This window comes from Dreissena polymorpha, chromosome 4 (genome assembly GCF_020536995.1).
Source record: "Dreissena polymorpha isolate Duluth1 chromosome 4, UMN_Dpol_1.0, whole genome shotgun sequence".
Lineage (NCBI taxonomy): Eukaryota > Metazoa > Mollusca > Bivalvia > Myida > Dreissenidae > Dreissena > Dreissena polymorpha.
The window spans coordinates 49133709-49159678 of record NC_068358.1 but is presented as its reverse complement, the minus strand read 5'-3'; the positions used below and the strand labels follow the sequence as shown (position 1 = coordinate 49159678).

The following is a 25970-nucleotide window of genomic DNA, read 5'->3' as shown; positions in this document are numbered from 1 at the left end:
GCACTGTTTATCAAGAGTGCAGTCTGCACATACATTTAGCCCTGTTTACCAAGAGTGCAGTCTGCACATACATTTAGCACTGTTTACCAAGAGTGCAGTCTGCACATACATTTAGCACTGTTTACCAAGAGTGCAGTCTGCACATACATTTAGCACTGTTTACCAAGAGTGCAGTCTGCACATACATTTAGCACTGTTTACCAAGAGTGCAGTCTGCACATACATTTAGCACTGTTTACCAAGAGTGCAGTCTGCACATACATTTAGCACTGTTTACCAAGAGTGCAGTCTGCACATACATTAAGCACTGTTTACCAAGAGTGCAGTCTGCACATACATTTAGCACTGTTTACCAAGAGCGCAATCTGCACATACATTTAGCACTGTTTACCAAGAGTGCAGTCTGCACATACATTTAGCACTGTTTACCAAGAGTGCAGTCTGCACATACATTTAGCACTGTTTACCAAGAGTGCAGTCTGCACATACATTTAGCACTGTTTACCAAGAGCGCAGTCTGCACATACATTTAGCACTGTTTACCAAGAGTGCAGTCAGCACATACATTTAGCACTGTTTACCAAGAGTGCAGTCTGCACATACATTTAGCACTGTTTACCAAGAGTGCAGTTTGCACATACATTAAGCCCTGTTTACCAAGAGTGCAGTCTGCACATACATTTAGCACTATTTACTAAGAGTGCAGTCTGCACATACATTTAGCACTGTTTACATAGAGTGCAGCTTGTATCCATTAGTGTGAACATACATTATCTCATGTGTTTTACTTGCCAGATGAGCAGTGCGCCAGCCTCCTATCCCAGAATTCAGACGTGGGGTTCTGGAAACAACATCACCAGCCAGCTCATAGTAAAGGAGGAAAGCGCAGGCTTCTTCAAGTGTGTCAGCAGTAACACCATGGGCACTAACTCCTCTGTCATCCACTATGTCGCCTCAGGTATTCTGGCTTTGTTGTCATCTTTTGGCTATCAGACAATTAAAACCCCAGAGATTATTCAGTTTATGAGCGGCCTCAGGAGAAATTGATCCTAAGGACATTGAAGAAAAGTGTAGCTCAAGATATGATTCTACATCTGTTTACTCTGAGTCATTATGTCCCCTTGAAAGAACGGGAAAACTTGCTTGACATTATAGTGGACAGGTTTTCTCCTTACAAGACAACGGGGCGGCATGTGGACTAATACCCATTTTCACACAACGTGGCTCAGATACTTTTCAAAGTTCAGACAAACACCAGTTTATTATTGAAATTCTTATTTTAAATGCAATGTTCTTGTGAGTTGTGACATTTTCATCAAATTTATTCTTATACAGTCGAAACCCGATGGCTCAAACTCATCGGGACTGGCAACAATAGTTCGAGCCATCCGGAATTCGAGCCATCCGATTTCTTATAAACTTTCGTTTACGAACAAGTCTGCAGTACATTTTCACCTCCAGTTGAAGAGTACACATAATCCTTAAACTCCGTACTACTTTGCACCACTTACTGCTTTTGAATTTATAAAATAATAAGAAACAAATATAAACTTCATATTTTAATTTACGAAAATTTTAAAACAGTTACAAATACAATTAACAAATAGCATTTATTAAATATAAGCATGTTTAGCGTAGCACATTTAAGGTAACACAGAGCACTAAAGAACAAAACATGCATTAGCAATATATACACATTATTTACATACGAGACGGCACTACATTCCTTTATTTATTTATATTTTTTCAAGAATGACATTATGTCCGTCTGTGTTGCGTTCCGTAGCTGTCGTCGAGAAATGAAGCTTTTAAGCGATTTAGCCATTGCAGCCATTATGATACAGCATCTGCAAGAACGCCAGCTCTTATACAAAATGTCATCTTTTACTCAAATCAATTAACGATTGATTCGAAGAAATGTAAGCAAACAGGTGTTAAATCAATTATTGCGTACCTTTAATCAAGCAGTCATAATCGATTAACAGTGTATGCAACCGTTGTTAAATCAATTTGTACGTGCCTTTAATCAAGCGGTCCTAATTGAATAACACTTTTTGGGACCTGAAGCGAGTTCGAGCCATCCGAACAAAAGAACGTGTGAAAACTGTAGCCAGGACTGTGAAAACAGTTCGAGCCATCCGATTTTTCGAGCCAAGCGAGTTCGAGCCATCTGACAAAGTTTTATATGAATATATATGCATACAAAATTGGTGCTTTGATGCAAGTTCGAGCCAACAGGAAATTCGAGCCTAGCGAGTTCGAGCCATCGGGTTTCGACTGTATTATATGTATGACACAATTATTGTGAAGTGTGATTTTGACACATAAAAAAACCAGTCTGCATTTCAACACTGGTGAAGTTGTTATACACAATGTTGTTGTAGGTATTTCACTCTGGGAAAATGGGGCTAAAGGCATGTTGTTTCAGAATTGCCTGTGCAATCTGCACCTGCTAATCAGGGACAAAACTTTCTGCCTTTATTATTGCACAACAGAAGAAAGTTTTGTCCCTGATTAGCCTGTGCAGACTACATGGTTAATTTGGGACGACACCTTACGGACATGCATTAAGCCCCATTTTCCCAGAGCAAGTCTCGTTTTCATTTGTTCAAACAATACTATTTTTGCGGGCATTTCAGATGTTGGTAACGGCTTTCATTACTACAGCAGTGTCAACAGGAGTCCCAACAGAAGTCCCATTCTAGGAGAGAGGGTGTTGCTCTCATTCAAAGCCAGCCTCTGGAAATACACAAACTTCACTGTGGTCAACAGGACCATTGATGCAAATGCCACCTCTCGTTGGGACATGAATAGGACCAATATCACTTATATAAAGTATGTGAGGAGAATGATCACTTTAAGCTACTCAGTTAATGTCTATTCCTTTCCCACTCAGAAACAAAGTGAAACTGGCTACTTGCAACCTGCATAAAACCAGAACAGCCTATAAGTAGATTTTAGTGTTTGCTGCTCATCAGTATCTTAGGGTTGGAAATGAATCCCTTAAATCTTGATTCAATTAAGGAAAGTCTTTTATTTAATTTGATTTTCTAGCGGACTACAAACAAGAAAAAATGTGTGTCAGAGGGGAAAAATGTTTAAGCTGACCTAGCTAAAATGCTACCCCATGAACACTAACTTAAAAGGAACGACATCCATTGGAAACTTTGTAAACAAGTGCTATGTGAAATTTAACTAATTTTTAAGCTCTACTATTATATATGAAATATATATAGTGGAGCTATCCTACTCACCCCAGCGTCTGCGTGCAAAAGTGAAAGTTTTCGTACTACCCCAAATATTTTCTTTGTCACTTGACATATTGCTTTCATATTTTGCATACTTGTCTACCAACATGACCCCAACCTATGAACAAGAGCAGACAACTCTATCAAGCATTTTGTCATAATTATGGCCCCTTTTCCACTTAGAATATGCAGCAAATGTTAAAGTTTTCATACTACCCCATTTATTTTCATTGTCCCTTGACATATTGCTTTTATATTTTGCATACTTGTTTACCAACATCACCCCAACCTATAAACAAGAGCAGACAACTCTATCAAGCATTTTGTCATAATTATTGCCCCTTTTATACTTAGAATATGCATATTATTGATAAATCTATGTTAAAGTTTGCGTACTACCCAAATATTTCCTATATCCTTTGACATATTGCTTTTTTATGTTGTATACTTGTTTGCCAACATGACCCAAACCTATAAAGAAGAGCAGACCACTGTATCAAGCATTTTGACATAATTATGGCCCCTTTCACACTTAGATAATTGAACATTTTGCTTAAATTGCCATAACTTCTTTATTTATGGTCACATTTTATTATTACTTTGACAAAACAACACTTACCTGAATACCACAATGGATTCCACCCAAACAACAACCCACGCCCCTACCCAAAATCCCTTTCCCCCCCCCCCCCCCCCAACCTCCCTCCCCCCATTTTTTTTAAACATCATCTAATAAATTACCCTACCCCACATTATAACCCTCTCTCACCCCCCCTACCCCCCACCCCCCAATTTTTTTTTAAACACCATCTAATAAATGACCACAACCCACATTTTAATAGCTTAATTACGTTACCTGATATCATATGCTTACTTATTCCGATAGGATCGTAATTTATCCGGAATTTTTTGTCCGAGGAATCCCACACTCTTCAGAAACACGTCGGGTAGGACAGAGCGGTCACATAGTGCCGTGTAGCCGCACAACCAAAACGGGACATTACCCAGAATTCACTCTTATTCCGGATGGCGATATACAAAGGCCGACATTTTGTTATTAACTTAATTGTTGCTTCTGTTTCGCTGGATTCTTCTGTTTAACAGAATAGAGAAGTTTTTGTATTGCGTTAAAACATTCTCCGTATATATATGGAAAATTGGGAGCAGAGAGAACGCCGTTCCATAGGTCTGGCTAACCAGCTAGATCTCATGGCAGCCACAGCCTTAGACTTGGTTTGGGAGCTCTCTGATTCAATCCCAGAGGAGCTCCGGGCCTTGTTGATACATCTTTCACGTACTACGCAGTGTTTATCTCACAATGCTGCGTCGTCTATGTCTGAAATGTTAAGGCTTCGGAGAGATCTCATCCTCTCTTCCTTGCCCAATAATTTCCTTTTGGAAACAGGCGTAAACTCCCTTCGAACTTCTCCACTAACAGCAGAGTCTCTTTTCGGAGGGAGGATACAGTCGGCACTTACTGCTGATCGTGAAGATCAGATACATGCCTGCTTAGCTAGGAGCAACTCTGGCCAGCGCCCTGTGGTTTTTAAGCGCCCTGCTTCTAAGCCCCCAGGAGCCCCACAGGCCAAGAACGCTAAAAGGGACAGTTTCCCTACTAAGCGTCCGTCTGCTCCACGTCAGCCCACAAATAGGCCTCCTTTTCAGAACAGAACAACTTCCTATCGGAAGCCTTCTGTAAAACAAAATTGGAGTAAGGGCAAACCCAATGCGGACAAGAAGTCATTTAATCCTTCTTCCGGCAAGGGTGGACCTCCTAAAGGTCAGCCCTAGGTCATACCCCTTTCTACCGCCACAACCTCTGATGCCGGAGGTACCAGTCGGGGCCAGACTTATGCACTTCGCAAATCGATGGCTCCAAATAACTTAGGACGCGTGGGTTCATTCTCTTGTCACACAAGGCCTCATTTTTCAATTCAAAAAAAGGCCCCCACTCTCTCGCGTCCCAATAGATCTGGTATCTCCGCATCCACAACTTCCAGACTCCATTCTCGGACTCCTGGAAAAAACAGGCGGTAGAAAGGGTTCACGACCCTTGTTCTCCAGGATTTTACAGTCGCCTTTTCCTTGTTCAAAAGAAAAGCGGCTCCTGGAGACCAGTCATAGACTTAAAAGTGTTCAACACGTTTCTAGTCAAACCTACTTTCAAGATGGAGACTCCTGCCTTCATTCGGCGCTCCATCAAACCCATGCAATGGGGGGTTTCCTTGGACCTGGAAGATGCATACTTCCATGTTCCTATCCATCCCAACTACCGGAAGTACCTGCGCTTCTCCTTTCGAGGCCGGGTCTACCAGTTTCGGGCGATGCCCTTTGGATTGGCCACGGCTCCACGAGTTTTCACCAAACTCATGGCCGCAGTGAGCGCACACCTCCGATTACACGGGGTTCAACTGCTTCAGTATTTCGACGATTGGCTCTTACACCAGCTCGATCGTCAACTGCTTCTGCTACACCTAGAGTTCTCTTGGAAGGAGCTCCTCTCTTTAGGACTCCTTCTCAATGTAGCCAAGTCAGACCTCATTCCCTCTCAGGATTTCATATTCGTGGAAATGAATTTTCTGACCCACATCAATCGGGTCAGGGTCTCACCGCAACGTATATCAGACCTCCTTTTGAAGGTCAGATGGGTGCTGTCCCAATCTCATATCACAGCTCAAGATTTCCTCTCACTCAACGGTATCCTGAGCTCTGTAGCAGACTTCCTGCAGTTAGGACGTCTCTTCCTACGTCCTCTTCAGCACTATCTCTCAGCTCGATGGAAATGGTCTCCAGACAATCTGCTTACACAGATTCCCATCCTTCCGTCCTTAGTCCCCCACCTTCAATGGTGGCTAGACGAGGAGACCCTGTTGGCAGGAGTACCGCTTCTTCCCCTGCAACCGTCTTTACATCTCATAACGGATGCGAGCATGGAAGGTTGGGGCGCTCACCTGGAACCCCGCAGCCTGACATTATCAGGATTGTGGTCTCCTCAGGAGTCTTTCCTGCACATAAACAATCTCGAAATGCGAGCAGTCTTTCTAGCTGTTTCTCAATTCCAATCACATCTTTGGGACTCCTGTGTGATGGTATCGACAGACAACACATCAGTCATGGCTTACATCCAGAAACAGGGCGGGACACACTCTCACTCCCTGTATCTGGAAACAATGAAATTACTTGTTCTTTGCAAGAGCCTTAACGTCTCTCTCTTGTCCAAACACATACCAGGTCGTCTCAACGCCCTGGCCGACGGTTTGTCTCGCAAACACCAGTTACTTCCATCGGAGTGGACACTTCATCAGGAAGTGGCCAATCAGATACTCCTCACATTCGGTTATCCACTGGTTGACCTGTTTGCGACCAGAGACAACCACAGACTTCCTCTGTATGTGAGTTCAGTGTACGAACCAGCAGCGTGGGCGGTAGACGCACTTTCGTTCGATTGGGATCAACTGGACGCTTACGCTTATCCCCCACCTATTTCCCAAATCTTAGGGAAAATCAGGGTGAGCTCTTGCCAGATCCTCCTGATAGCCCCTTGGTGGCCCAGGAGATCCTGGTTCAACAACCTTCTCGGTCTCCTGTGCGTATTTCCCAGGGAACTCCCGCACAGGTCAGATCTCCTATCTCAGAGAGGCAGACTTCACATGGATCCAGACATGTTCCACTTACACGTCTGGCCGTTATCAGGCAATCCCTGCAGAAGAAACGCTTTTCTGTCAGGGCTTCAACGCTCGTTGCCTCTGCAAGGAGAAAGTCCACCAGAGCAGTCTATGATGCTCGCTGGAAACTCTTCTCTTATTGGTGTGTTCGAGGGAAAATTGATCCCCTCAATCCCTCTGCTAGACGCATAGCGGATTTTCTAATCTATCTCTTTGATTATAAGAAACTTTCTCTTAGCTCCATCAAAGGATACAGATCTGTGCTTTCGCATACCTTGGCTTTTCGTAAGTCATCACAAGTCTGTGCTGACCCAGCCATTTCGGAACTGATCCGAGCCATGGAACTTAAACGTCCTGTGTCTCGTTCTCTTACCCCCAAATGGGATTTGGCTTGTGTTCTTGGATCGCTTATTAAAGCTCCCTATGAACCCCTTAATCAGGCTTCTTTACAGTTCCTAACCTGGAAGACCGTTTTCCTTCTTACCATGGCTTCATCCAAACGTAGAAGTGAAATTCATGCTCTTTCTATCAAAGAAAGCCATCTTCGTTTTGATTCCTCCGATGGCTCTGTCACCTTGTTGTGTCATCCAGGATTCCTTGCTAAAAATCAACTCCCCTCTATGGCTTCTAAACCCTTCAAGGTCCCAAGTCTTTCTAGAACTTGTGGTAATGAAGATGAAGATAGACTCCTCTGCCCTGTCAGGTCTTTGAAGTTCTATCTTAGTAGAGTTAAGTCTATTCGAGGTTATCGTAAGAGACACTTCACTCCCTTAAAAGGGGGGGGGGCGATGTGTCTGCGGCTTCTATTTCCCGTTGGGTAGCCTCGACTATAAAAAGGGCTTACTCTTCTCTTTCTTCAAGGGATTCATCCCTTTTTAAGATTAGACCGCATGAATTACGAGCAATGTCGGCTTCGTGGGCATATATTAATCATACCCCACTCTCTGATGTGCTTCAAGCTGCTTTCTGGAGGAATCAGACTACTTTTTCATCTTTTTATATTCGTTCTCTGGAGTGCCAACAGGACAACTTGTATTTGTTGGGCCCCCTTGTGGTTGCACAAACGGTAGTATCTTCTACGGCATAGGTATATTACGCTTATCCGTGAATTAAGTTAATACCATAATAACGAAGATTAGCTGAAAACCCGAGATATGGGTTCCGCTGTGATGGGGAGATTTTCGCGAACCTTCCTGCCTCAGCTGCAAATTCAGCATATGATATCAGGTAACGTAATTAAGCTATTAAAACAAATTTTTCTAGTAAAATTCATTTTAATTAGTAATTACTTACCTGATATCGGTAAGTCCCACCTCCCACCCCGCTCTTCGTCTAATATTTCATATTTTTTATTGGAATAAGAGTGGCTTCTGGGTAATGTCCCGTTTTGGTTGTGCGGCTACACGGCACTATGTGACCGCTCTGTCCTAACTGACGGGTTTCTGAAAAGTGTGGGATTCCTCGGACGAAAAATTCCGGATAAATTACGATCCTATCGCAATAAGTAAGCATATGATATCAGGTAAGTTATTACTAATTAAAATGTATTTTAACTAGAAAAATTTGTTTTACCCCCCTCTCACCCCCCTACTCCCCCATTCCCCAATATTTTTTTTGACATCATCTAATTAATTACCACACCCCACATTATACCCCCCCTCTCATCCCCACCCCCCACCCCCACCCCCCCCCCAATTTTTTTTTTTTAGACATCATCTAATAAATTACCCCACCCCACATTATACCCCCCTCTCACCCCCCCCCTACACCCTCCCCCTACCCCCCCCCCCCCCACCCCCCCAAAAAAAAAATTATTTTTTTTTCCTCTTTTTATTCTTGAAAGATCGTCTAATAAATAAATTATTGAATATGAACAATTTTCCCATGATGGCTTACGTTATACTGTCAAGCACTCAAATAGTCGAGCGCGCTGTCCTCTGACAGCTCTTGTTTAATATATTATCTGAACGTTAATAAACTGGTTTATAAAAATATGAGGAATTCAGAGATGCTCATTAAGAGTGTTAATGTCTTTTGTAATACATCAGGGTCATTTTGCTTAAATCTTAAACTACCAGTTCAGCTGTTTAGTTGACATATAAATCATTAACAGAACAAGGGACACATTTATTTAATCTTTGAAAAGTGTTTGAGCATACATTTTTGGTTAAAATTGAGATAAACTTGAAAGTGCTACCATTTAATTTGCATAAATTTCTGGTTCCAAAAATTCATGGCTGGTAGCTTATCTGACTGTTACCACTTTTGAGCAAATGAGTCGTGTTTTGAGAAAACTTGGCATAATGCATGTGCGTAAAGTGTCGTCCCAGATTAGCCTGTGCAGTCTGCAAAGGCTAATCAGGGACAACACTTTCTGCCTAAAGTGGATTTTTGCTAAGAAGAGACTTCATTTAAACGAAAAATGTCATAAAAGCGGAAAGTGTCGTCCCTGATTAGCCTGTGCAAACTGCACAGGCTAATCTGGGACGACACTTTACGCACAAGCATTATGCCCAATTTTCTCAGAACGTGACGCAAATCATCCCTGATTAGGCTTAGAATAATTCAAAAGAAGACTTGTATGGTACAAATTCAAATCCACTTTCAGGGACACTATGACCATCACTACTGAGGTGGAGATCAACCCAATCCTGATGTGGGATGACATGAAGTATGTCAAGTTCGTTGTCAATGGTTCTGACCTTGCCAAGAAGGATGTTGGACCAATAGGCACGCTGGAACTCAGAGTTAGAGGTTAGAGCTTTGGTTGAATGATAATTGAGGTGTGTCAGACAAAAATAGGGCTTATGCCATATGCGGCCCTTGGTAGCTCCAGACGATGCAGCGCAACTGCGCAGTCTGGTCAGGAGCTACACTGTCTGCTTATATGACCACAAAACTTCATGTGACTTTGTAGCAGACAGCTCAATGTTAATTGAGTAGCCCATTTTAATGCGAATAAGTGAATATGATGAATTGAAATGGAACTTCAACAGTATTAGATCTTTCATGTACGTATTCATGTTAAAAATGAGAAAGTGGAATAGGTGTAAAAAAAACATACTTTAAATATGGCAGCATCCATATTTTGCTACAAATATAATAAATTAATAAGAAAACTGATGTTTCACTAACAAGAAAAATACGATGAATTCGATCAAAAATATAATATTCTAAATATGAATAGCGGACTTTGCTTATCATTCAAGTCACTGTTAACAGATGCATGAATACATTGATTTCATCTTTGACAAAACATGATTTCTATTCCAAATTACAGTAATAAGTATTTTAAAATACTGATGCAGCCACATATTGTAATTCATCTCATATTGTAAAACATATCTGAACTGCTCCATTTGCAGACGTGATAGCCCCGACGTTAAAGACAAACATATCCCAGATCCATGCGGTGGGGCATACCCTGTACCTGTTTGACTGTGAGGTAGATGGCCTTCCTATCCCCATCGTTGTCTGGTACAAGGACTACGAGCGCATCTTCAAGAACAACATGTCCAGCTCCATGGAACTCCTACAGGAGGACATGAAGTAAGGGATGCTATGAAAATGTTTGCTGTGGCATAGTGGATATGTTGTCCAACAAGCAACCGGAAGGTCGTGGGTTTGATCGCCACAATCGGATCGTTCCTTAGATCCCCCTAAAGATACCTAGTACTGGTTATACTAAGGACATTGATTCAAGAGTGTTTCTATTAGCCTTTGGCTGTTTATTTAAGAAAGCTTAAATAAAATAGGTTTACGTTAAGTAAGGGGTGCTGAAAAACAATCATGTGAGCTACGTCATGCGAAATAGGGCCTTAAGATAGTGTAGCTTCAGATATGCCAATATCAATATACTCTGATGAGGATTGACTATGTCCACCAATTAGACCAGGAAACCTTGCTTGACTTAATGGCTGACATTATCACTTCTTACAAGACTTGGTGAATGTGCAGGCTGGTCTGTATCTACTCTTGCTGCATATCTCATAATGTTGAATATCGCACAATGCTGTTCATATAATCAATACAGATCTGTATTGCTTGGCAGATCACACATTGGCAGATCACACATTGGCATATCACACATTGGCAGATCACACATTGGCAGATCATGCCTTCGCACAGCATGCAAAGGGATACAGATTTATAAGGATTACAGAGATGAAAATATGCATCATTTTATTGTAGCACACAATAAGTAATGTACAGCTGCATTATTTCAGATACCGTAATTACTCTATGTTTTCGGACACGCTAAGTTTTCAGACACCTCCTTTTTTTGCCAAAATAATTAATTTTTGTGACTTTATTTTCGGACATACGGGTTTTCGTCCATAATTAATCACTCAAATTTTTCGTACAGTATTTTCTACAACGCTAGTTTACTAGATTTCTTCCCTGTTTTTGCTTATCTGGGACCATTTGATAATGGAGTTTTACAACCAGATTACGGTCATAAAACCATGTGATAGAATGCCCTCAGGGCAATGGACGATTACAATTGCGTTATAGGGTAGATCACCATTTATACCGGTAATAAACAATGGTTTCACACTACAGCATTTAAAATGATATTGTATTCAGGAAGCAGTATTTTTTTTTTATAATGTTTTTATATAAGAGATTGCAAATAAGTGAAGTTGTATTTTATTTAAAGCAGAGAAAGGAGAGTACAACACAGTACAATTATTGCATATTTATTAATTGGTTTAATTTCATTGGACAAAAAAGAATTAACATCTCTAAATTTTCGGACTCTCATACTTAAAAAAAAAAATCGAATCTAAATGTTCGGACACGAACAAAAATGATTATTTTTAAGTGTCTGAAAACTAAGAGTTATTACGATAATTTCAGATAAATGCATGAATTTATGTTGACAATGGAAATGACAATATCACTAACTGAAACAAAATAGAATGTTAATTTTAATTCATTTTTCTGAACAGAGTGGTTTTTATGATGATGTTGAATTATAAAATAATTGTTTAGTTTTGTTGAAAACCTTTATACAAAGAGCATTGTAGTGAGTGACTCAAATCGCACAACATACACATAAATGGCTTGTCTGAACACAGTATGAGAAATAAAGGATTTCTTTTACTAAAACATGAGACAACAAAAACTTGTTTGTTATACACCCTTGCTGAAGACTTTGAACTGAGAAGATTAATGTGTGCTCTACCAGTTTTTGTTTTTTATATTCGATATTGTATAACAATTCTTAATGGCTCCTCTGGTTCAGTTATCCTTTCCTTGATATCATGAATTTATTTGTAATAGAACCTGTGATCAGTAGTTTTGTTCTTCTGCAGGTTGAAGATCAATGCAACAGATGAGAGCTTTTCTGGCCTCTACACATGTGTGGCAACAAATAGAGGGGGAGAGATAGCTAGAAATTTCTCATTTGAATATGGTATGTGCAATTAGCATAATATATATATTATATATATAGGATCTGACATGAGTTGTCAGATCATACCATATTTTATTAAACGAGTTCAGGAATTTTGTTAGTAAAGGAGCCTTTGGCAAGCTTACTAACGAATTTCCTGGACGAGTTTAATAAAATATGGTATGATATGACAACGAGTGTCAGATCTTTTTTATCACATGCTTTTAAATGAGTAAATTAAATGAATATTTACGCAAACATAATGATAAATCCTGAATGTTGTTTGCATTTCTTGACGTCATTTTACATTGCAACGTCATTTCAGCAAAATAACAAAATGCGATTGGTCAATCGAACGAAAACTAATCCAATGAAAATGCTTAAAAAGTATATTACACGTGTGTAAGATAAAATATTTGTAATGGTTATAATACATGGGAAACAGGGTAAAGCATGTGATAAATATATATATAACCATGTTGGTTCGTGCTGGGAGCTCACTATTGTTGTAATGGTGAGATTAGTCTGTCGTTGATGTTCATCGTTTACCTTGTGAGACCTTTAAAATTATTTGTCTTAATGATTTCTGAGATGACTTCAAAACTGGGTGACAGTGGATCACAAACTAGGTTAACTGGTGTATTTTTTTAAAGAAAACTTTGTGAACACTTTAAAAGTCACATTTTTTTCCAATAAACAATAAACATACTTGGAACAATTGTTCTTATTATGTCTCTTAATTAGTCTGAAAATGGTTCTGGTCTGCTGAAAAACGTTGGCCATCAACTGATGGGATGGGCAGTTTTCCTCATATGGCTATAGAGAAACCTTGTTGACAATCTAGAAGGCACAGTTTGTTGCTCATGAAAAATACTCAGAACATTTTTTTCATGATATCCGAGTCCATTTTTAAAATGGTTAAGGACTGTTGAAAGACATAACTTCCAGGGGATGGAGCACTTTTCGTCCCCTACCAGTGAACCCGTAGGGGACATATGGTTTGCGCTCTGTGTGTCAGTCTGTCTGTCAGTCCGTCACACTTTTCTGGATCCTGCGATATCTTTTAAAGTTCTTCATATTTTTTCATGAAACTTGAAATATGGACTTATGGCAAAATGGAGATTATGCACGTCAATTCATTTTGTTCCTACGTCAAAAATTGTGGTTGCTATGGCAACAAATAAAAAAAAAATTAATTTGTTTACTGACAATTGTGGAGTTTCACCGGTAGGGGACAATATTGCTTGGCAATCTCTTGTTATAAATATTTATGTTTGTAGTTTGCTGATGCCATAATATTGTTGTCATCGCTTGTTTTACAGGGAAGGAACGAGCGTTACCCCCGGCGATGGCTAAGTGGCAGACGGGCATTCTAATTGGAGGTGTGATTTTTCTGCTGGCAATAGTGGTCGTCAGTGCCATCATCTGCTACTGCCATCGCATGCGCTCATTGGAGCTGGTGAGACTGCCTTGATGATGCCTATTTGTAATATCTTGCCTGTTTTGGATTAGTTGAGGTTTTTTACAAACTGTACGACTCAAAAGATAATTTGATAGCAAATTTTATCACATTACAAACATCTACATTTAGCTTAATGTTGTTATACAAACTTACCAACAAAACCAGTTAAAATAAAAACAAATTTATGTAATGTACAATTTAAACTTTTAAAAAATTTGTAATTGAGCGTTGTTCATGTAAACTGTGCGTCAAGTGTCTACCCAGATTTGCCTGTGCGGTCTGCATACTGCTTTGATGAAATTTTTCATTTAAATAAAATCACTTCTTATTGAAAGTCCAGTTTAATTAGAAAGTGTCATACCTTATTAGCTTGTTAGGCTCGCATATGCTTATCTGGCACGCCACATTACACTCTTGCATTAAGCCCACTTTTCGTAGAACCTCACTCTGATTTTCCATCATAGCACAAGGAATTGGAGCAGTACCTCATACAGCCAAAAGGGGACTACAACCCTGACATGCCATTGGACGAGCAGACTTCTTGTATACCTTACGATGCCAAATGGGAATTTCCCAAGGAAAGGTTGAGACTAGGTAGGAAAATGATTGAATAATAAGCTGTACACATTACACAGAGTAGTCTGCCCATTTATATATTGGTATGTCCCCTTTTGTGTGTCCTCTGTTGCTTTCCAGGAAATTCATTTTTTAATGAAATCAAAATATAATTAATCTGATTGTGTATGTATCTAAGATCCAGATAGCATACTTTTGCAGGGGCATAGTTGGTAAAAGAGGCAGGTTTTGCATAAAAGTCTTGATTTTTGGTCATTAAGCAGAAGGTTCTAACCACAGTTGACTTGTTTTCTATTTTCAGGCATGATCCTTGGTCAGGGAGCGTTTGGCAGGGTTGTGAAGGCTGAAGCCATTGGTATTGTGGACTATGTGGATGTGCTCAGTACCGCAGTGAAAATGGTCAAAGGTAGAGTCCTCTGTCTCATTGATAGGGCTAAGCACAATTGCCAACTAGATATTTGCAAACAAGATATGATCCGCAACATGAAAAAATGGGTCTTATGCCATATGTGGATAGGGTGGCTCCAGATCAGCCTCTGCATCTGCACCATCTCATCAGAAGCTAACCTGTCTGCTTAAGTCAGGCAAGATTTTGTGATCTCTTTAGTGGACAGGGTAGCTACTGACTTGACTGCACAAGTTGGCAGGCTGATCTGTAGCTACACTGGCTGCAGATGGCATAAGACCCATTTTCACATAATGTGGGTAATATTAAATTTTAATGTACAATATGGGAAATGTGCTTCACGAATACATCTTTATACATATTAATATTTTTTCCCATATGCAATAATTTTAATCTTTCTGGACCTGAAATTTTGTCTTTGGGGTTTTTTTTTTCTTCAGAAATAAGAAAGGAAACCATCCATTAAAGTTTAAGTGCTGTTATCAACTTAAAAAGGATACATTTCAATATTCCAATTGAACATGACATGAATGTGGTAGTTACACCCTATCCTCCCATAAAACAGCACATTGTATAACACTGTTCCATCCTAGACATCAGTTACCTCACGTTTCTTGAGATAGAAACAATTGATTGATGATATTAACAGGATATTAATAGTTTCTCAGGTTGAGTACAATTGTCAGATATTTCTGATAAAAATGTCATTAATATAATATATTATCAGTATTACCTTTGTGGACTTTACCACACCTAAAACAGTTCATGCAAAATTTTAATTTGATAATGCAAATAAAGAACCTTGCTATGTCATGGTTTATAATTACTTGAAACTTGTTAAATTAGAATTATACATATAATTAAGAATATACTGTTTATGAGGTGAATTTTGCAAACATATTAGGTTATTGATTCAAAGCTGAGATGTAGGAGACCCCAAGGCTGATTTGCACATGAATATACCTTAAGGCCTGAAAATACTTCTAAAGCAAACAAGAACTTAAAAATTGTTTTCCCATTTTTAACCTACTTAAATTTCATGAATTAAGAATTATGTGATGTTGAAAAAATAGTGCTAAAATAATCATTATCAATAAAGTTTATTTATATGTTTATTTTATGTGATTGCTATGGCTGTAGCAATATTATTCAACAAATTTTATCAAACTTTGTTTTATTCTCTATCATGGCCCTCTTGTTTAAAGGAAGTTTTTTCTGAGCCAAAATCCAAATTTGGCAGAAAGTGTTGTCTGAATAGCCTGTGGTGATTGCACAGGCTAACCTTTGACTACACTTTACACACATGTATTTAGTCTCATGTCCTGTTTTACACACCAGACTGCACATTTAACCTCATGTCCTGTTGTACACACCAGACTGCACATTTAACCTCATGTCCTGTTGTACACACTAGACTGCACATTTAGCCTCATGTCCTGTTGTACACACCAGACTGCACATTTAACCTCATGTCCTGTTGTACACACCAGACTGCACATTTAACCTCATGTCCTGTTGTACACACCAGACTGCACATTTAACCTCATGTCCTGTTGTACACACCAGACTGCACATTTAACCTCATGTCCTGTTGTACACACCAGACTGCACATTTAGCCTCATGTCCTGTTGTACACACCAGACTGCACATTTAACCTCATGTCCTGTTGTAAACACCAGACTGCACATTTAGCCTCATGTCCTGTTGTACACACCAGACTGCACATTTAACCTCATGTCCTGTTGTACACACCAGACTGCACATTTAACCTCATGTCCTGTTGTACACACCAGACTGCACATTTAGCCTCATGTCCTGTTGTACACACCAGACTGCACATTTAGCCTCATGTCCTGTTGTACACACCAGACTGCACATTTAACCTCATGTCCTGTTGTACACACCAGACTGCACATTTAGCCTCATGTCCTGTTGTACACATCAGACTGCACAGACCGGGAGCAGATGATGACCCTGCTGTCGGAGTTGAAGATTCTCATCCATATTGGACAGCATCTCAATATCCTCAACCTTCTGGGCGCGGTCACTAAGAACATTGCAAGAGGTTGGTTGCTAGTTTATACCTGGTTTATTTCAGTTTATTGCATTGAAAGACTGGTAGCCTTTGGTTTAAAGAGCCACAATAAAGCAAATTTCCTGGAGAGCTAAAGATATTGGTGTTTCCATGAAGATGTTGAGAATTTTGACTCAGTAGGAATCAAATCTGGTTTAATGGTCGATTTCCTGTTAACTTATTTCTTTTATGCCCCCTTTCGAAGAAAAGGGGGTATATAGTTTTCGCACTGTCAGTCTGTCACACTTTTCGTGTCCGCTCTTTAATTCAAATAGTTTTCATCCGATCTTTACCAAACTTTGTCAGAAGTTGTATCTAGACAATATCTATGTCAAGTTTGGATATGGGTCATGCCGGGTCAAAACCTAGGTCACGGGGTCACTAAGTGCATTTCAAGGATTTAGTATTTAGGTTTTGAAAAATGCTCATAACTTCTATCAAAGCGTTTATAGGGGGCATATGTCATCCTATGGTGACAGCTCTTGTTATGAACCTGTATTTTGATGCTTGAGTGCCAAATGGTTGGTTGCACAAATTTGTTTTGCATAACATTGCTGAAGAAAATAGAATTGTTTAATAGTTGCACACTTGATATTGGAAAAAATAAATAAACAATCAAAGAAGACTCACTGTTTTTATGCCCCCGGTAGGGTGGCATATAGCAGTTAAACTGTCCGTCAGTCAATATGTCAGTATGTGTGTATGTCAGTCTGTCCGTCCGTCCGAAAAAAATCTTTAACGTTGGCCATAACTTTTGCATAATTGAAGATAGAAATTTGATATTGGCATGCATGTGCATCTCACGGAGCTTCACATTTTGAGTGGTGAAAGGTGAAGATCAAGGTCATCCTTCAAGGTCAAATGTCTAATATATGGCGTCTGTCCGTCCGTCCAAAAACTTTAACATTGGCCATAACTTTTTCACTATTGAAGATAGCGACTTGATATTTGGCATGCATGTGTATCTCATGGGGCTGAACATTTAAAGTGGTGAAAGGTGAAGGTCAAGGTCATCCTTCAAGGTCAAATGTCAAATATATGGCGTCTGTCCGTCCGAAAACTTTAACATTGGCCATAACTTTTTCAATATTGAAGATAGCAACTTGATATTTGGCATGCATGTGTATCTCATGAAGCTGAACATTGTGAGTAGTGGAAGTTCAAGGTCAAGGTCATCCTTCAAGGTCAAAGGTCAAAAAAAATAAAATCAAAGCGGCGTTCTCATGAAGCTGCACATTTTGAGTGGTGGAAATTCAAAGTCAAGGTCATCCTTCAAGGTCAAAGGTCAAAAAAATAAAAAAAAATAAAAATTGTATTTCAAAGCGGCGCAATAGGGGGCATTGTGTTTCTGACGAACACATCTCTTGTTGAGGTATCAAAACATTTTTAGTTAGTGGTTTGTTTATAGCAAATACAATGTAAATGTATTCATGTATCAATGTTTGTTGTTTCCTAATAGCATCTGATGATCATGCTGCCAATATTCATATTTATCCTGTCCTAGCTGTTCATATTTACCATGTCGTAACTATTCACCTTTTCCATATTCTTACTTTTCTTCCCATGTTTTCAGGTGAGCTGTATGTCATAGTGGAGTACTGCCACTTTGGCAACCTGCGTAACTACATCCTCAAACACAAGGATGAGTACCAAGACACGATGAACGACGACTACCTGGACCCCGTCACACGCAAGATGAGAGAGGCAGAGGGGCTTGACCAGGGCCTAGACGAAGGGGGGGAGCCCAGGGCCTCAGGCTCCAAGCCCTACTATGTGAACAAGGCTGCGCCTGATAACTCTGCAGTGCTGGTAGGGCCACCCCTGACGAAGAAGAACATGATTTCCTGGGCTTACCAGGTGGCTAGGGGCATGGAATATCTGGCTTCAAAGAAGGTATGGGGTGTGGTGAATTTGTTTAAGAAAATTTTAGATGTTGATCAAAAAGTGTTTTTTTGTAAAAGTGTTCATAAATATATTTTTTAAAGTGATGCAATTAAAAATTAGTGCTTGTAAGTTGATAAACTAATAATTATTTGTTTATGTGCTTGCTTGCTTATTTTATTTGTGACATCTTTTTTTTCTTGTATTTCATTAAAAAATAATCTTTTTATTAAATATTTCAATAAATAATTGTATCCATATATAAAGTTAAATTTACAAATAAATTCCACTATTGAAGATCATTATTCAATGCCTGGTTTGAATGGCACATGGCATGTTTGTTGTTGCAGTACATCCACCGTGACCTGGCAGCCCGGAATGTGCTACTAGCTGAGGACAATGTTGTGAAGATCTGTGATTTTGGTCTCTCCAAGGACTGCTACAAGTATGCTAATGAAGAGTACAGGAAAAAGGGAGATGTGAGTACAATTTACACACATGGGCTTTTGTTATTAAGTGAGCCTCATTTTAGGAAAATTGGGCTCAGATTAGCCTGTGCAGTCTTCATAAGCAAATCAGGGTCAACACTTTCTGCCTAATTTGTAGTTTTGCCAAGAAGGGACCTCCATTAAACAAGCAATACAATAAAGGAGTACTGCACGGCTTATTTTGGATGACACTTTAGGCACAAGAATTAAGCCCAGTTTTCTTAAAACGAGGCTCAATTCAAAACTCTTGTTGAGTTGGTTGGCTTTTGAAAAGTTGTATAAGAAAAACAAGCATCAAACAGTACATGTATTGTATGATTTTTCTGGGATCCAGATGACACATATAAAGCATGCATAGTTAATATGTCTATAATTAATACTATCCGAGTAAGGGAGAAGATTTGTTATGGTAATCTTCTAATCTTCAAATTACACTTAAAGGGACAGTCAACCAGATTCACGAAAAAAGAAAAGTTCTGAATACCGTCAATAAATGCTTTATATTGATAAATTTAAACATTGGATCTGAATATCTCCAGAAAAAAAATCAAGAATAAAATGAAACAAAGAGAAAAAAAAGTAACCCTGAACAGGGCTCGAACCACTGACCCCTGGATTCCTGGAGTAAAAAGAGTAAAAAGTCTCCCATTTAGACCACTCGCCCATCCATGCTCATACAATGAGCGTTGTATTTTATACTTTATATAAGCAATCCTCAGTGTTTCACAAAATATAACGACAACAACAGAACTCTCAGTAGACATACTGAAGTAAAATTTTATTATCAAATATACTGAAAATATGAAAACTTAACAACATTTTTCAACTAATGTAATATACCAGTTGTGTTATTTTAATAAATATAAACTAATAATTGTAAAAAAAATATGGTATTCTAGAACTTTTCTTTTTTTGGTGATATATAGCAATCTGGTTGACCATCCCTTTAAAACATCAATGAAATGTACCATATTGAACTTAATTGTATTTCCAAATGATTGTTACCATTCTAGGGTCCGGTTCCGGTTAAATGGATGGCTATTGAGTCTCTTACACACAGGGTCTATACTTCGAAGAGTGATGTGTACGTATTATATAATAAAACTTGTATTTGCTTGAGCATACCTATAGTTTATTAGAAATTTCTAGTTATATTTTCCAACTTTTTTTATGTCCCCCACCATAGTAGTGGGGGACATATTGTTTTTGCCCTGTCTGTTGGTCTGTCTGTTGGTCTGTCTGTTGGTCTGTCTGTTTGCGCCAACTTTAACATTTTGCAATAACTTTTGCTATATTGAAGATAGCAACTTCATATTTGGCATGCATGTGTATCTCATGAAGCTGCACATTTTGAGTGGTGAAAGGTCAAGGTCATCCTTCAAGGTCAGAGGTCAAATAAATGTGGCCAAAATCGCTCATTTTATGAATACTTTTGCAATATTGAAGATAGCAACTTGATATTTGGCATGCATGCGTATCTCATGGAGCTGCACATTTTGAGTGGTGAAAGGTCAAGGTCATCCTTCAAGGTCAGAGGTCAAATATATGTGGCCCAAATCGCTTATTTTATAAATACTTTTGCAATATTGAAGATAGCAACTTGATATTTGGCATGCATGTGCATCTCATGGAGCTGCACATTTTGAGTGGTGAAAGGTCGAGGTCAAGGTCATCCTTGAAGGTCAGAGGTCAAATATATGTGGCCCAAATCGCTTATTTTATGAATACTTTTGCAATATTGAAGATAGCAACTTGATATTTGGCATGCATGTGTATCTCATGGAGCTGCACATTTTGAGTGGTGAATGGTCAAGGTCATCCTTCACAAGGTCAAGGTCATCCTACAAGGTCAAACATCATATAGGGGGACATTGTGTTTCACAAACGCATCTTGTTCCACGCTTTTTTTCTTGGGGAAAAATCATGTTTACTTGTTGCACTGTGAATAAGAAGTGCTGTAAAATACTTCCACAATGAAATCCTTTGAAATATAACTGTGGGCCCTTGTTGTTGCCATGGTTACTGACATCATGTTTCCCCTTGTCGTCTGCTGCAGCTGGTCATACGGCGTGTTCCTGTGGGAGGTGTTCTCCCTCAGTGGCAGCCCCTACCCCGGGGTGGACCTCAACGACAAGTTCATCACCATCCTCAAGGATGGATATCGCATGGAGCAGCCAGAGAAGGCCTCACAGGAAATGTATGTGTTTGGTGTAGTGTAACCTAGGTAGGGCTGGTATACTGGGGTGTAATTTTGGGAAGGCTTTCGGAAGAAGAAAAAAAACTCAACCCCACCCCACCCCCCCCCCCCCCTACTTATAAAACTATCTTGGCACTGAAACATACAGAATCAACTGGATAGCTGTTTGCAGTTGAAAGATATGGTTTGGGGCTTAATTAAATGCTCCCTGTCATTATCATTGCATTGGAACAATATCACTTTCACAAGGCAACTCCAAAAGTAAAATCTTTCAGTCAAAACTAAAATGCTTTACATGGCAGGTATAATTAAAATTAAGCCAAACTTATGTGGGTTCAGGTTACACAAAAAATCAACAACAGTTAACCTATAATTGCAACTGGTTATTAACGTGATAACTGAACAGCCTAAATATGAATAAGTATTCTTTAAGAAAAATGTCATATGGCTTGTATATGCACTCTGTTTAATAACAAAAGTAATTTAAGAATGTTTGTGTTGATTACAAAAGCGACTATATTAGTATCTTGATAAAAATGTATTATAATAGTTATTTAATAGACTTGTAAAGGTATCTTTGCCATTGTATTTATTTATCCAGCCTAAAAGTGTATGGGTAAGAAGTTCTAAAAATTACACAAATTAAGAAAAATTATTTTCACTTTTTCATTATTTTATTTTTGATGGAGCTGCTTACGTTCGCCTTCGCCTCATTTCGCTTTAAAAAATGTTGTGTTTCTTTGTTCATTTTGTTTAATTTCTTGTTTTGAAATTGACTTGATATAAAGATGTTGTTTTCTAGTTCAGGTTGAATTAAAGGAAAATGAAATATTTTAAATTATCAGTATAATCATTAAGTATTATGATCTGAAATACGGCTAGTTACTTACATTTCCAAATGTTAACCGTTCAACTTTCAAATGATTACATAAATACTACATTTAATGATTTTATGCCTACGCTTCTAGCCCCCACTCCCTACAGTTCGCAAGTTAAATTTTTGCTAGTACAAAAAAAAAAGTGCCAATTATCAAAACATCCCTGTGTTTGTAACCACAAAGGTACTGGTTTATTGCTTTTATACTGTGTTAATTGACACTTTATTCATTCCCTTTGTTGGTGTGGCATAATTGTTTTTCATAGTAGGTGCCAGCGTTTGTTGGCAGTATGTTGGCCACAAAAATTTAAATCATACAAATTCATTAATTTTAAACAGTATCGGGTTAACCTAAACAAAAAAAGTAACTGATTAACTGATGGTTTCAGTAGGTTAACTGGTTAACCTGTTGCACCCCTAGTGTCAAGTGTGTCAATTAAGTTGGATTGCAAGGGGCAGCTTGGGTCCTCACATAAAGCATGTCTGCTTTAACACTAAATCTGATGTGTCCAAGACACGATATTTGGCTGTTCTACAAGGTACTATTCTGTTACAGTTACCGGGTGATGCTAGATTGCTGGGAGACAGACCCAGAACAGCGGCCATCGTTCACACAGCTAGTGAACATCATGGGAGACTTCCTGGAGGAAAACGTCAAACAGGTGAGCATGGGATAATAGGGCTTAATGCATGTACGTCAAGTTTTGTCCCATATTAGCCTGTGCAGACTTCACAGGCTAATCAGGGACGACAATTTCTTCTTAAATTGGATTTTAGCTAATTAACTAGTGGCCCAAGTTAACCCTTTACCATTGAGATATGTACTTTGAGGCGTTTGAAGTCCATTAGAAAATCGTTTTAAAATAAAAACCTTTCTTACTGGATTCAAGTTTTAAAGCCTCATTTTCGACCCTAAGATACTGTTAAACAGCAAACAGCATAAAACCTGAACAGACTGGGAGTTATTAATCCTCATTTTCCAGAGTAAGATTTAAATCCAACAGGTAAAGAGGAAGCAGATTGCCCTTAATGTACCATACTGAGGTAGCTGTTCTGTATATTTTTTACATTATTACTTGTATAAGATATTAAAATGCAACCACTGTCACCTATATTTTTGATGGTAATATTTATACCCCCACAAACGAAGTTTAGGGGGGTATATAGGAGTGAGCTTGTCTGTAGGTCGGTCTGTTGGTTGGTCCGTATTAAGTGTCCGCTCTCTAATTCAAGTTGTTTTCATCCGATCTTCACCAAACTTGGTCAGATGTTGTATCTGGATGATGTCTAGGTTAAGTTCGAATATGGGTCATGCCGGGTCAAAAACTAGGTAACGAGGTCACTTAGTGTGTTTAAAACATTGAGCATGGTGTCTGCTCTCTAATTCAAGTAGTTTTCATCAGAGCTTCACCAAACTTGGTCAGAAGTTGTATCTAGATGATGTCTAGGCCAAGTTCGAACATAGGTCATGCCCGGTCAAAAACTAGGTCTCGGGGTCACTTAGTGCGTTTTTAACATTGAGCATGGTGTCGGCTCTCTAATTCAAGTAGTTTTCATCCTATCTTCACCAAACTTGGTCAGAAGTTGTATCTAGGTGATGTTTAGGTCTAGTTTGAATATGGGTCATGCTGGGTCAAAAACTAGGTCCGCAATTTTTTGTGAAGACAACATGCAAAATATTCTGTGTCAATGCAGCATGTGGGGGTATTCGTCAAGTCTGTGACAAAGCTCTAGTTGTATATGATATTTAAATACAACCACTGTTCCAAATATTTTTTGCAAAATGACTTGTATAAGATATTTAAATACAACCAGTGTCAACCATATTTTTCCAGTATTACTTGGACCTGGGTTGTAATTTTGGTTCTGACGATGAGGAGGTGCCAGAAGGGGCGACGGGTGGAGAGCCCGGGTACCTGTCCATGACCTCCATGCTCCTGGAGCCCACTGACTACACCAAGATGTCGCCCGCCCCACCACCCCCGAGCAGTGAGGAGAACGAGAAACTCATCGTGGATATGCCAAAGAAAAAGTTAGCTGAGGAGGAGAGATATGTGAACTTTGATCTGACAAAGAAATATGCTGCCAAAGACCGAAAGAATAACAGAGGAAACGAAATTGAGGTTCAGCCACTCATTCATAATGTTGATGAGACGCTGATTAGGGATTCGCCAGGTCGACGTAGGAGGCAGAACCAGCCGAACCGCAATGGTTCGCCTCCAACCAGGTTGAGTGGTCTCCAAGGTAACACAGTTGTGGATACGTCTCCGGGTAATGATAGTGACAGTGGACACGAGAGCTTTGCACCAGGGAGCTCACCAGACAAATGTGATGACAATGATGGGTATCTCTCACCAAAGAGCATGAATATGCAGGACATGCAAGTATTTGATATGAATGGATTGAATATAAAGGTGAATTCAGCTAAAAGTGCAAGGAATGGACAGGCAAGAGTGTTGTCTAATAATTACAGTGGAATGCCAAGATATGATGACATACCCCCGCCAGATTATAGGGCGGTGATGGAGGCAACTGAATCTACTGTTTGATAGTTTAGGGCCTGTGATTGGGTTAACAGTATAAAGATATGTGGTGGTCTCGAATCTTGGTCACTTCAGTAAAGTTGCAATCAATGTGTTCAAGAATTATACACAGCAAAAGCTTTTAAGGCAATATACTGTATGGTATTGTGTTTAAATGCATTAATACTTACATTTGACCAGTGTTGTTATATTTCAACAAAATACTCAAAGGAACAAGTGCTTTAATGGTACATATGTAGCATTTTATTTCAAGTGCCTTGCTTTAAACTCACCTGAGCTCAATGTTCTCAAGGTGAGCTGTTGTGATCAACCTATTTCAGGCTTTTAGTGGTGCCCAATGTGTGTTGTAAACTTTAAGCTTATTACCATTGTAGAGGCCACATATTTCATCCAATATTGATGAAACTTGGTCAAAATGTTTATCTATATAATATCTTTGCCAAGTTTAAATCTTGGTTCAATTCATCCAAAGTTTAGGTCACTAGGTCAGATCTTAGAAAAACCTTGTAATTACTCTAGAGGCCATATTTATGACTCAACCTTGATGAATCTTGGTCAGAATGCTTGTCTTGGCGATACCTTGGCTGAGTTTAAATCTGGTTCACGTGCCTCCTTAAACTAGGTCATCGGGTTAAATCTAAGAAAAAATCTTATTACCACTCTAGAGGCTATGTTTATGACTCAATCCTTATGAAACTTGGTTAGAATGTTTATCTTGTAAGGAATGCAATGTTTGCATCTTTGTCAAGTGGGGTCAAAAACTGTATCTTCTGTTCATGTCTTAACAATTGTAGTCTGTGAACTCAGGTGAGCACTTAAGGGCCCTCATGACCCTCTTGTTTACTGTGTTTTTTAATGATATATTTTGTCAACAACTATACATTTTGAAATGGTAAAGACATAAGCATACCTCCGATTATGATAACAACCTTTTACCTGAACTTTCGGGACATGTTTTAAATGAAAAGCATTATTTATGATTCTAATGCTCTGAAGTGCTGATTCTAAGAATCATAAGTGGTATCATAAAAAATATGAGAACATTTTATGGTTTAAGTGAAGCATACTGATGCATAATAACAGTGACATGTCATTTGCTGGAGGGAAGTTACATTACTGGCTGTAGGGAATCATTATTTGTTTAGTTGCTATTA

At 39.0% G+C, this 25970-nt stretch overlaps 1 protein-coding gene across 2 annotated transcripts in view; it reads left to right on the top strand.

Annotated features, from left to right (window-relative positions):
- LOC127878146 (vascular endothelial growth factor receptor 1-like) overlaps positions 1-24992 on the top strand; it is a 113783-nt gene extending 88791 nt beyond the window's left edge. For both annotated transcript variants that reach the window (XM_052424580.1, XM_052424579.1), the window contains 15 exons: positions 796-958; positions 2640-2835; positions 9522-9667; positions 10279-10462; positions 12232-12332; positions 13634-13770; positions 14238-14367; positions 14651-14755; positions 16702-16821; positions 18404-18723; positions 19062-19190; positions 20213-20283; positions 21256-21396; positions 22830-22935; positions 24109-24992. In XM_052424580.1, coding sequence (XP_052280540.1) covers positions 796-958; positions 2640-2835; positions 9522-9667; positions 10279-10462; positions 12232-12332; positions 13634-13770; positions 14238-14367; positions 14651-14755; positions 16702-16821; positions 18404-18723; positions 19062-19190; positions 20213-20283; positions 21256-21396; positions 22830-22935; positions 24109-24822 — 2763 coding nt within the window. In that variant the 3' untranslated portion in view covers positions 24823-24992. The remainder of the gene's footprint in view (positions 1-795; positions 959-2639; positions 2836-9521; positions 9668-10278; positions 10463-12231; positions 12333-13633; positions 13771-14237; positions 14368-14650; positions 14756-16701; positions 16822-18403; positions 18724-19061; positions 19191-20212; positions 20284-21255; positions 21397-22829; positions 22936-24108) is intronic.
- Positions 24993-25970: the final 978 nt, after the last annotated feature.